Source organism: Cherax quadricarinatus, chromosome 23, assembly GCF_038502225.1.
Source record: "Cherax quadricarinatus isolate ZL_2023a chromosome 23, ASM3850222v1, whole genome shotgun sequence".
Classification (NCBI taxonomy): Eukaryota; Metazoa; Arthropoda; class Malacostraca; order Decapoda; family Parastacidae; genus Cherax; species Cherax quadricarinatus.
The window spans coordinates 34,524,137-34,538,316 of NC_091314.1; the positions used below are offsets into that span (position 1 = coordinate 34,524,137).

Below are 14,180 nucleotides of genomic sequence, written 5' to 3' on the forward strand. Positions count from 1 at the left end.
TTAATAAGTTCACTATTTTGCCATTATACTCCAAAGCTCATTTATTTAATTACCACTTTATTGTTCACCACAACTCATATTAGTCCCTTTTATATTATAATTTTATATTATAATTCTAACTTTAAAGAATTACCTTTAAAGTACTACCTACTATCATATTCCCAAGCTCCATTATTTGATCATCACTTTATTTGTTCACCACAAATTATTTTAGTCCCTTTTATATTGTCTCCTTTATTTTAGCTTTAAAAAACTACCTTAGCTCATTATTTTTTACATTTGTTAAATAATTCAGGTGCTATTTTTTTAGCTTTAGAATATTTACTTTATTTTTTACTTAATTCTAACTATAGATTCACTACAAATCTTATGATTACAAGCATTGATCCTGATACCAACCTCTTATTTAATGACTTAAATGATTCAAACAGTTACTGTAATTACTACACAGCAGAACAATCAGAGGCACTTCTCAGAGCCAACAACAACATAACTATCTTTAACTACAATATCAGATCTTTAAGCAAGCATTATGATGACCTCCTAGCATTACTAAATTCCTTGCATGCCAATATGTCCATCATTACACTAACTGAAACCTGGCTAAAGCCTGATACTACAGATGTCTATGCCATTCCTGGTTACACAGCCATACACAACTGTAGGCCAGACCAACAAGGGGGTGGCACAGCAATATACTACTCAGACCAACTAGAATGTATCACTAATACTTGCACAAGGGATGAACATGGGGAATATATAATAGCTAAACTCAAATCCAAATACCTACAAAAACCTCTCACAGTGATAAACATCTACAGAATTCCACAATCAAACATTAGCCAATTTAGTCAAAACCTAGGAAGTATGATAACTGATGCACGCATGAACAAAGATCACTTACTACTCTCAGGTGACTTCAATATAAATCTCCTGCAAGACCAGGACCCACACGTTACTGAATTCACAAACACAATGAGTAACTGCATGTTGCTACCAACAGTAACAAAACCTACAAGAGTTACAGAGACTAGTGTTTCCCTACTTGACCACATCTGGACCAACACCATATCCCCTTTAAAATCAGGCATAATTACAGATAATACCACAGACCACTACCCTACTTTCCTCATAACAACACTTGGTAAAATACCCCAAGACACTACAAAAGTCACCTTCAGACTTCACAATGAGGCAGCCATTAATAACTTCACAACAGCAGTAACAAACATTGACTGGCACACTGAGCTAGAAATCTATACAGATATTGACGATTGTTTTAATAATTTTCTAAAAAAGACCCAATACCTTTATAACAAGCACTGCCCTAAAAAAACTAAACAGATGACAGCTAAGAGACTGAACAGTCCCTGGCTAACACCCAGCATTCTCAAATCCATAAATACAAAACACCGATATGAAAAACAGTACAGAATGGGTCACATAACCAGAGACCAAACAAAACGTTACTCATCAATCCTAACCAGCCTGATAAGAAGGGCAAAAAAATTGTATTATGAGAACAGATTATCCAACTTAGAAGGTGATATAAAAAAGACCTGGAAGACCCTATCAGAAATTCTGGGAACAAAAAAGATATCACGACATAGCAAAATAAAATTAGCAAAATCAGATGAACCCCAACTCTCACCAACAGAAACAGCAAACAGACTCAATGATTTCTTCTCCACTATAGGCCAAAACCTTGCCAATAATATCCCAAATAAATAACAAAAAGGCACAATACCGTGACTGGAACGATACACAAATAACCCGCACATAAAAGACAGAAGCTTACGACGACGTTTCGGTCCGACTTGGACCATTGACAAAGTCACACTAACAGAGGAGGAGCAGGACGGCTATATATAGGCAGGAAGAGGTGGAGGTAGTAGTAGTGGTAGTAGTAGTGGTGGTAGTAGTAGTGGTGGTAGTAGTACAAGAATTGTATATAATACCGACAGGATGAAATGACACATGCACAACACCCGGGCATCCCCACCGTCCAGTACTACTTCCTCTTCTTCTTCTACTACATCTACTGATGAAATTAGACACATGTGCGGCGTCTGGTTGTCTTTGTTGTGGACGTTTCGCCATCCAGTGGCTGGCTGGATGGCGAAACGTCTACGGTGGGGATGCCCGGGTGTTGTGCATGTGTCATTTCATCCTGTCGGTATTATATACAATTCTTGTACTACTACCACCACTACTACTACCACCACTACTACTACCACTACTACTACCTCCACCTCTTCCTGCCTATATATAGCCGTCCTGCTCCTCCTCTGTTAGTGTGACTTTGTCAATGGTCCAAGTCGGACCGAAACGTCGTCGTAAGCTTCTGTCTTTTATGTGCGGGTTATTTGTGAATAATATCCCAAGCTCAGATACCCCACCAAATGACTACCTCACTGGCAACTACCCGAACACACTGTTCCTAGCTCCGACTAACCCATACGAAGTCTCCCTTATTATCAACGCACTGAAAAACAAGGCAGGAGATTTAAATACCTTACCACCCTTTATATACAAAAAAGCATCACAAGTACTATCACCAATCATTGCAACACTCTTTAACAAATCCATTGAATCCTCCACCTTCCCTACAGTTCTCAAAATAGCAAGGGTCACCCCGATTCATAAAGGAGGAGACCAAACAGAGTTGAATAACTATAGGCCAATATCCAATTTACACCCTCTCTCAAAAATCTTCGAAAAATTAATTAATAAACGAATCTACTCCTACCTCATCTCCCATAACATTCTCAACCCCTGCCAATTTGGATTCAGGCCTAATAAAAATACTAATGATGCTATTATACACATGCTAGAACATATATACACTGCAATAGAGAAAAAAGAAGTTCCACTGGGGATCTTCATTGACTTACGTAAAGCTTTTGATACAGTTGACCATGACTTGCTCCACGTAAAATTGTCACACTATGGTATTAGAAGGCACTCCCTCAACTACCTCAAGTCTTACCTCAGCAACAGAAGCCAATATGTGTACGCAAATGGGGCAAGCTCTTCCGCACAACCAATTACAGTTGGTGTCCCACAGGGAAGTGTCCTTGGCCCTCTTCTCTTTCTCCTATACATAAATGACCTACCAAATGCTTCGCAATTACTCAAACCCACACTTTTTGCAGATGACACCACATACGTCTTCTCTCACCTGAGCCCAGTCACGCTAGTCAATACTGGAAACACCGAATTACAGAAAATATCTACCTGGATGAGGACTAACAAACTTACATTAAACATTGACAAAATCTACTTCATTCAGTTTGGTAGCAGAGCTACAGATGTACCTCTTAACATAACGATAAACGGATCACCTATCACAAAGCTAACAGAGGGAAAATTCTTAGGAATCCACCTCAATAATAGACTCAAATTTCATACACATATACAACAAATTTCTAAGAAAATTTCCAAGACTGTAGGCATACTATCGAAGATACGGTACTATGTTCCACACTCAGCCCTCCTGGCCCTTTATCACTCTCTTATTTACCCCTATCTCACCTATGGAATTTGTGCATGGGGCTCAACAACAACTAACCATCTCAGACCACTAATTACCCAACAAAAGGCTGCAGTTAGAATGATAACAAATTCTCACTACAGGCAGCACACTCCACCAATATTCAAAACACTCAACCTACTCACCATACAAAACATCCATACTTATTATTGCACTTATTACATACATAGAACACTTAACTCTGATATTAACCCTCCCCTCAAACATCTCCTTGCCAACCTCAACAGAACACATGACCATAATACAAGGCACAGATCACTCTTTGATGTTCCTCGTGTCCATCTCACGCTATGCAAAACCTCAATGCACATAAAAGGCCCTAAAATCTGGAATTCATTACCTGTAAATATAAAAGAAACACTACCTGTTTATAAATTCAAGTCTCTTCTCAAAGTTCACTTACTCACTCAAAACCAAATAAATACTGAATAACTGAACCATATAAATTGTATATCCTAAATGTTACTCACAATTATATCACACAAATGTTAAACCTAACTTTGTTATTTTTTTTTTTTTTTTTTTCAAATACACTACCTGAATGAACAGCAATGCATGCAACCATATGACCTGTCTTTGTAATACTCATTTGTATTTTATAGTTATCTGTTTACAATAATGTCTTATCACTGATTTCATCATTGCTTAGTTAATTTTAAGCCAGCCCGTAATGCTATGCATAGTATAAGTGGCTTTGGCATGCTGCTCTTATCTGTATTTTTTTGTACCTCTGTATGTATGCTAAAATTTATAAATAAATAAAATAAATAAATAAATAAATATATTGATTTCTTAACTGCCCATCCCCTCTCTTGATACGCCTGTATGTGCCTCTCTTTTGACTAGTAAGATGTTTTAATCTTTTGTTTATCCATTTGGGATCATTTTTGTTTGATCTAATTTTCCTACTCAGAACAAAAGTTGTCTGGGCAGCGAGAACTATGCTTTGAAATACAGTGGACCCCCACCATACAATGGCATCACCTTACGTTAAATCCACCATACGATACATTTTGACGCAAAAATTTTGCCTCTCCTCACACGATTCGTCTGAGACGCATGCCACGTGTGGCCTGAGCACGCCTCAGCTGCCCCGTGGGTGCCAGTGTTTACAAGCCAGCCAGTACGGTCACATCCACGCATACAATTGGAACATTTCATATTATCACAGCGTTTTTAGTGATTGTATCTGCAAAATAAGTCACCATGGGCCCCAAGAAAGCTTCTAGTGCCAACCGTGTGGTAAAAAGGGTGAAAATTACTATGGAAATGAAGAAAGAGATAATTGGTAAGTACAAAAGTGGAGTGCGTGTCTCGGAGCTGGCCAGGTTGTATACCAAACCCCAATCAACCATCGCTACTATTCACCTTACGATAATTTCAGCTTACGATGAGCTTTCAGGAACGGATTAATATCGTAAGGTGGGGGTCTACTGTATGTCATACTGGCAACCAATATCACCTACCTGACCCATAGTCAGGTCATCCCAATTTAGCCCACCCAGGCAATTTCTATATAGTATAGACCATCCCTGTACTTATGACCTAATTGGTTCTTGGAGAGCTATTGCCCATCAAGCCATTGTGTTGAAGCATTATTTCCCTTAGGTGCAATGCTATAAATGAGGGTTATGTTCCTGGGAACCAGTGCCAGTTCTCAAAATGTTGGCATTTTAGGGGTTTGAAAGAATTTGTAGTAAATGCAGGGAAAGTCAGTCAGGTAATCATAAGGAAGGGAAAGGGTCACTTGTATTATCATATGAAGGTTTGATTTCATAACACATTCTTGATGATTAAGACAAGTGCGATAGTTGGGTATCTGTTATTGAAATGTTTTGCCTACACAGTAGGATTCAGTCAAATTCAGAGACATTAAGTGTAGTAGTGAAATAAAGATGGAAGAAATAGTATTTGAGGTGGTCAGTCCCTCAGCCTGGAGAAGAATTCAACTCCATTTCCTAAAGATTGATGAACTGATTACATCATCTTTATTTCACTACTACACTTGCTGCCTCTGTATTTGACTGAAGAAGCCTATTATTTCAAAAATAAAGATATTTTACTGTTGCACATGTGTCTTAAACATCAATTTTTTTGTATTTTATGCCATTATCAACATAATACATTCTGTGTAGCATATTTCTTGCAGGAGATGGTCCCTTCCCTGGTGTAATTGACTTGTTTGGGAGTGCTGGAGGGCTGCTGGAATATCGGTCAGCCCAGCTGGCATCGCGGGGCTTTGCATCTCTTGCACTGGCTTTCTTTGCATATGATGACCTGCCAGAATACCTAGAGGAATTAAATATTTCCTACTTTGAGGAAGCTGTTGAATTCTTATTAAAACATGATAAGGTAAGTAATACTTCTTCTAGGATTACCTTCATACTTGCCAATATGCTTGATAAATATGATCCATACAAGAATTATAAGCAGCTGCAGACTTATAGCTGTGTAAATGATGTTATGTATGAATCTGAAGGAAAGGTTTTTCCAGTTTTCTAAATGAATATGTGGAATTAATCTCTCATACTACTAACAGCAAGTTATAACATATAAAGAACATAAGAAAGGAGGAACACATATTATTTTTTATTTTTTCATTAACACATCAGCCATTTCCAACCAAGGCAGGGTAACCCAGAAAAGAAGAAACACTTTCTTTATCATTCACCACTGCCTTGCCAGAGGCAAACCTACACTACAGTTAAAAAACTGCAACATCAACAACCTTCAGAGCGCAAGTACTGTTATAACACACATTATAGCATATCCCCACCCCTTCTTCAGAGGTGTCCGGGTTCAATTCCCAGCGAGGGTAGAAACATTGGGCGTGTTTCTTTAACCCTTTCACTGTCAACAGCCCTCATCACAAACCTGCTCTCAGTGTTGAAAAATATTAAAAAAAAAAAAAAATGAATGTTATTTTTTCTTACCAAAATCTTAAGAATATTTTTCTGAGTGTTTTGAAAGAGAAAAATTTTTGCTGTCAGTAGTTACCGAGATATAGAGGCGTGAAGTTGACAGAAAGTGAACCACTCATGGCAGCATCAGTGACTGCCTCTCACACAGTAATATTATTTTTACTCTTATTTTATTTTTTCTTGTATTTTCTAATACAGTATTTAATTTTTTCAAGCAACTTTTGTGGCCTGTGAGACCAATATAATGCATAATGTATATACAGTAGGGCCCCGCTTTACAGTGTTTCGCCTTACGCCGCTCTGCTAATATGGCGATGTCAAATTATGACCAAAATTTGCTATACAGCAAGCGGTCTTTCAAATACGGCGCGCCCCACCCGGTTTGTTTACATTCTCCGTGACCACATCTATTATGTGAGGAAACTTTCCAAAATTTCAAGTGTTTTAAAGTTACTACGTATTTTATATGTACTCTGATAATTATACTTATGTGTACCCATACCTAAATATACTTACACACTATGCTGGTGTGTAGGTACACATTAAGAGTCTCTCTACTCTTGACGCCAATACTACGTAATAATAATCACTTGGGCACACTAAATGTCTTATTATACATTAATATAGGCATTTTCATTAATCCATCTTTGATATTTTCTTCAAAATTATATATGAAACCCATTACATAGCATATAAACATGATACATACACTCAAAGAATAAAAATTAACGTAAATATGAGATTTGTTTACAAAGCGGCTGTGTAGGTAGTGTAGGAAGAATTACGTTTTCTCTAGTCAAACTGGGGGATACCTGTAGAAAAATATTCTTTTCGTATGCCATCACTCTATATATAGCAATTCACGACTTTTGTGGGTTTAGTGCTTTTTATTATGATAATAATAATTATAATAATAATCTTCATTCACTCTAAAAATGGTGTGTTGCTGTTTGTTTATTCTGAACTAACTTGTACAACTTGTACACAATGTAAGAGTATGTATTTGTATTGTGAGGTAATTATTATTATAATAAATAAAATATTGTGAATGAACTAAAAGTAGACATATATTAATACGCATTTATTTCAACTGACCAAGTGATTGCCCACTACCTGTTCAGTTTGTATTCTTACATTGTCTGAACTCTGTATCTCGTTTACTCTTTCGTTAGCTAGTTGGCTCTCATTGATGATGGCGTCTAAGCTTAGCTTTGATAAAAAGAGGAGTCGTAAGCCTCTTGCTTTAAGTGCCAAGTTAGAGGATGATAGTGTGTCATTCTGATTTTATTCAATAAACACCCTGCCACTCACCTCTCACACATTAATATTAATATTTTAAGGTAAGTAATAAGTGCATTCTGTATGTATCTTATCTTTTATTGTGTTTTTAATGCCTATTTCTATTGCTAACTTAATATAAGTTAGTGTAAACTTGTTGTCTGGCATTTATTGCATATTTTATATGTGTGCTCTGATAATAATACTTGTGGACCTGTGTGGTAGCCGGGCGGAGGGACAACATTACGTTTTCTCTGCTCAGCCACCAGAGAAAACGTGTATGAATCTGTGTTTGGCCCAGCCACTCCCCCACTCCGCCTTTGTTTACAATTTTCGGCATGAATTATTCATTACTTCTCCCTTCGTTTATGATGGCATCTAAAGGCAGTTGTTAGAAATGATTAAATTCAGTGAACAAGGTATGTCGATGCTAATAATATGGCTCTGGGCCACAGTGTATGTAGCCACCAGCTGTAGCCCAGGTGGGCTACACCTACCGGCGCTGTATAGCCCTTGTGGCTTAGCGCTTCTTTTTGATTATAATAATAATAATACACCTACCGGCTACCTACACGACTTCCTACAAATAAATACTATTCACCTCTCTTCCTATATTAAGACTACACATATTTTAAAGTAAATAGTGAGTGTACTGTATGTGTATTTTAACTCTCTGGAATGTTTTAAATATCGTATATTAAGTATGAGACGGGGAGCCAGGGCTACCTGCAGTTGACTTCCTACAAATAAGTACTACTCACCTCTCTCCCTACATTAAGATTACAAATACTTTAAGATAAGTAATGAATGTACTGTGACTGTATTTTACTTTGTGTGTTTTTAATGCCTAGTTCTATTACTAACTTAATATAATTTAGTGTAAACTTGTTGTCTGGCATTTATATGCATTTATAAATGGAAAAAAATGGCGTTCTGCCTTCCTGCGATGTCTGCTCTCCGGCGACAGCCTGGAACCTAACCCACCATATAAGTGGGGCCCTACTGTACAGTGGAACCTCGGCTTATGAATGCTCATCATACAAGTTTTTCAGGATACAAGCAGTTGCTTGGTTGATTTTTTGTTTCTGAATATGAGCAAAAATTCAGGATGCGATCTTCCCCACTCAAACAACTTTTTTTTAGACCTCCAGATCTTACAAAAATAAAAGTGAATATATAATTGTGGTTCATTGTTGTGATGTATTATATTGTTTTTACTGCTTAACCCTTTGACTGTCACAACTCCAAATCCTGAAGTGTCTCCTGGTGTCGAAGATTATTAAAAAAAAAAATTATTTTTTCTAATGAAAATGTTAAGATTAATTTTCTGATTGTTAACCCCTAAACTGTCCAAACGTAGATCTGCATTTGCTCACGTAGTGCTCTGAACATAGATCTACGTTCTTTTACATGCTTTCAAATGGGGGGAAAATAAAGGGCGGAGCGCTACGCGCGTAAATGTAGATCTACATTTGGATAGTTTAAGGGTTAAAGCCCCAAAAAAATTTTTGCGATCAATACTTACTGAGATATAGAGAAGTAAAATTGGCAGAAAATGAGCCATGTATGGCAGCAGCGGCGAATTCCACTCACCAGTAAACTTTGGTTTACTTGCATTCGAATGTTTCTTGTTTTTTTTCACTATTTTATTTTTCCAGGTAACTTATGTGGCTTGTGAGACCAAAGTAAGGTGCAATGTACATATATACACTCGTTGTATACAACACAGTAAGCCAGAAACATAATTTTCAATATATTGTTTACAAAACTTGTTTACACAATACAAAAATTTTTTTATACACGTATAGAGTCACTGGACATGTTTCTAGAAGTTCTGCAGCTTGTGGAATTCTTTGAAACATGGTTTCATACACAATGGTGTATTAAACTCCTCACACATAAAATGAGTGTGTCTGCATTTTTATGGGCATTTTTTTGTATGTGCACAGACAGAACACCTAGACTGAGCAGTTTTCTTCAAAGTAGTAGCATACAGTTGTGTTGGGTAGTTATCCTAGGTAAATGTGCCATCATTCCTTCCTACCTACCTACCTTTCTTTCTTTCTTCATTCTTTCTTTCCTTCCTTCCTTCCTTCTAGTTTCTACAATACAGTGGACCCCCGGTTATTGGCCGTAATCCGTTCCAGAAGCTTGGCCGATAACCGAAATGGTTGATAACGGAATTAATATTTCCCATAAGAATTAATGGAAATACAATTAATCCGTTCCAAACAAAAATATTCACTTTTTTTTTTTTTAACAATTATGTAAGTATTACATACCTTTATTGAAGGCTAATGCTGGCTTCTGGAAGATAGGGAGGAGGAAAAAGGGACAAGTTAGTGTTTGGAAGGGGAATCCCCCTCCATAAAGACTTTAGGTAGCAAAGCCTTCTCTGGGGCTACTTCCCTTCTCTGTCTTTTATTGCCACTAGGACCAGCTTGAGAGTCACTGAACCCCTGTCTCACAAAAAAAAAAAAAAAAACTGTCCAGAGTGCTCTGTTTCTGGAGTCTCTTTAAGATTTCCCTGAAGTGGGACAGGGTTTTGTCACTAAACATGTTGCAGATATGGCTTGTTTCAGCTGTGTCAGGGTGGTGTTTCTCTACTAAAGCTTGCGCCCTAGTCCACATTGCACACACCTCTTTAATCTCTGAAGAAAGCACCTCCTTCACTCCCTCTTCCTCCTCTGAAGCAAGTTCCTCAGCTGCAGTCTGTTGCTGTTTGAGATGAAGCTCCTGCAGCTCTTCAGTAGTTAGCTCTTCCCTGTGGTCCCCCACCAACTCTTCCACATCCTCGCCACTCACCTCCAACCCCAGGGACTTCCCCAGTGCCACAATAGGGTCCACAGGGTCGGCAGGGTTAGGGTCAGCCTCAAACCCTTCAAAATCCCTCTCTTTGACACAATCTGGCCACAGTTTTCTCCAAGCAGAGTTCAAAGTCCTGGAAGTCATTCCCTCCCAAGTTTTACCTATAAGGCTTATGCAATGGAGGATAGTGAAGTGATTCCTCCAGAACTGTCTTAGGGTCAGCTGAGTGTCTGAGGTCACTTCAAAGCACTTTTGAAACACTGCTTCTGTGTAGAGTTTTTTGAAGTTAGAAATGACCTGCTGGTCCATGGACTGGAGGAGAGGAGTGGTGTTAGGAGGCAAGAACTTCATTGTGATGAAACTAAAGTCCCTAAACACTTGGTCTTGCAACTCTGGAGGATGTGCAGGAGCATTGTCTAGTAATAGGAGGCACTTGAGTGGCAATTTCTTTTCCAGGAGGTATTTTTTCACACTTGGGCCAAACACATTAACCCACTCTGAAAATTTGCCTTGTGACCCATGCCTTATGATTAGCTTTCCACATCCCACACAGTCTATTCTTCATGACATTGTTTTTCTTGAACACACTGAGATTTTTTGAGTGATACATGAGTAAAGGCTTCAGTTTGAAATCCCCACTAGCATTACCACACAACAAAAGAGTAAACCTGTCTTTCATAGGCTTGTGTCCTGGTAGTGCCTTTTCCTCCTGGGTAATGTAGGTCCTCTTTGGCATTTTCTTCCAAAACAGGCCTATTTCGTCACAATTGAACACTTGTTGGGGTTCGAATCCTTCAGCCTTTACATAGTCCTGGAATTCGTGAACATACTTTTCAGCTGCACAATTGTCAGAACTTCTTAAATCTATCAAACCATCCTTTGCTGGCCCTAAATTCACAAACTACAGCACTTGTTCCAGTCATTTTCTTTGCAAGATCCTCATGCAGTTGCTTTGTGTTTTCACAAATGTTAGACTCCACAACATTGTCTCCCACTAATTCTTTTTCCTTAATCCACAATAATAATACCTTTTCCATCTCTTCTATAATTGGTGGCCTTTGTTTAGTTAGAAAAGTTACTCCTTTTGCAACATTATTGTCTCTGATTTGTTCTTTCTTTGCGAGGATGGATGTAATTATTGATTTATTCTTGCTGTACATCCTGGCAAGTTCCACCACCTTCATACCACTCTCAAACTTTTCTATCACTTCACGCTTAGATTCCATGGTGTTTCTCACTTTCTTTACCACAGAAACTTTACTAGGAACTTTATTTGGAGCCATCTTTACTTATTTCAGAGTTGCACTGCAAGAAAAACCACTAAAAACAATGGTAAACAAGCGAAATGTTTGGATGTATGAGCAGAAGCTTCCTCAGCCACCGAGAGACAAAGCCAAACTGAAGCGAAAGCTGCCCCAGATGGCGGATGGACGGGTCCAAAATGGCCAATAACCGAGCGAATGGCCAATAACCGGGCACCGAAAAACCTGCTGATAACCGAGTTGGCCAATAACCAAATCAGCCGACAACTGGGGGTCCACTATATATATATATATATTTTTTTTTAAATAGTCAGCTGTCTCCCACCGAGGCAGGGTGACCCAAAAAGAAAGAAAATCCCCAAAAAGAAAATACTTTCATCATTATTCAACGCTTTCACCTCACTCACACACAATCAGTTTTTGCAGAGGTGCCCAGAATATACAACAGTTTAGAAGTATATACATATAAAAATACACAATATATCCCTCCAAACTGCCAATATCCCAAACCCCTCCTTTAAAGTGCAGGCATTGTACTTCCCATTTCCAGAACTCAAGTCCGGCTATATAAAATAACTGGTTTCCCTGAATCCCTTCACTAAATATTACCTTGCTCACACTCCAACAGCTCATCAGGTTCCAAATACCATTTGTCTCCATTCACTCCTGTCTAACACGCTCACGAACAATTGCTGGAAGTCCAAACCCCTCGCCCACAACACCTCCTTTACCCCCTCCCTCCAACCTTTTCGAGGACGACCCCTACCCCGCCTTCCTTCCCCTACAGATTTATATGCTCTCTATGTCATTCTACTTTGATCCATTCTCTCTAAATGACCAACCCACCTCAACAAACCCTCTTCAGCCCTCTGACTAATACTTTTATTAACTCCACACCTTCTCCTAATTTCCACACTCCGAATTTTCTGTGTAATATTTACACCACACATTGCCCTTAGACAGGACATCTCCACTGCCTCTAACCGTCTCCTCACTGCAGCATTTACAACTCAAGCTTAACACCCATATAAGAGTGTTGGTACTACTAAACTTTCATACATTTCCTTCTTTGCCTCCATAGATAACATTTTTTGCCTCCACATATAATACCTCAATGCACCACTCACCTTTTTTCCTTCATCAATTCTATGATTAACCTCATCTTTCATAAATCCATCCGCTGACACATCAACTCCCAAGTACAGTGGAACCTCTACTTACGAGTTTAATCCGTTCCATGACCTTGCTCGCAACTGGATTTGCTCATTTGCAAAGTCAATTTTCCTCATTTAAATTAATTGAAATGCAATTAATCCGTTCCAGTGGAATTCTTTACTTCAATAATTTCACTAATGTCAACTCTACGGCTTATTTATCTATCTCACTACATCTAATATGACATAAAAACAATTAATTAACATAGAAACCTGATATATACTTTAAAATGAATAAAATGTACAGTAGACCGTCATTTAGCACGAGTTTGACTTACTGACTGAATGACTGACTGAATGACTGACTTACTGAATGGCTTGACTTACTGAATCACTTAACTGACTTACTGAATCGCTTGATTGACTTACTGAACGACTTGACTGACTTACTGAATAACTTGACTGACTTACTGAATAACTTTACTAACTTACTGAATGACTTGAGACTTACTGAATCACTTGACTGACTTACTGAATGACTTGACTGACTTACTGAATCACTTGATTGAATGACTTAAAGTTAGACACTCCAGTACAACCATCAACTTCAGTACCAGAACCTCTACCATCCACCTCAGCCCAGTAGGACCACAACATAACTCTCCACTCTCTTCACAATCATCCATAAATACCAGCACTCACAATTTAGGGTAAGAAATACTATTATTTCTGTTACATTTGTTTACTCTGAAACATAGCCAAGCAATGGACCATTTCTCCTACGTTGAGCTCAATTTCAAGGTACTTTTCGTCGTGAAAGCAATCAAAATCATATCTATTTCTGTAATATATCTTCCATTCTATCAAATGAGATAAAAAAACGAGAATACAAAAAAAAAAAACTTAAAAAATACCGCTAAGGGGTGGCTAATTGCTGAGAAGCGAACTCCATTATTTATGCTTAGATTTCTTTTATTTTTTGGTGTACGTTAAGAAGCACCTTTCCATCATACATTGCCCAAGTTTCAATAAGATAGTCCAACAAACAAGTGAGATACAGTTCCCGAGAGCAAGAGCCCCTCACCAGTGTCAAGGAACCTGCCTTGAGGTCTGCTCGCTTATGGAAATTTTGCTTGCGTATGGAAGCAAAAAATCGACCCATCCACTGCTCGTATTTGGAAAAACTCGCACATGGAAACGCTAG

At 38.2% G+C, this 14,180-nt stretch overlaps 1 protein-coding gene across 13 annotated transcripts in view; it reads left to right on the plus strand.

Moving 5' to 3' along the window:
• Window positions 1–14,180, plus strand: part of LOC128685704 (acyl-coenzyme A thioesterase 1) — a 326,051-nt gene that overhangs the window by 144,392 nt on the left and 167,479 nt on the right. For all 13 annotated transcript variants that reach the window (XM_070088074.1, XM_070088077.1, XM_070088081.1 and 10 more), the window contains one exon: window positions 5,703–5,905. In XM_070088074.1, coding sequence (XP_069944175.1) covers window positions 5,703–5,905 — 203 coding nt within the window. The remainder of the gene's footprint in view (window positions 1–5,702; window positions 5,906–14,180) is intronic.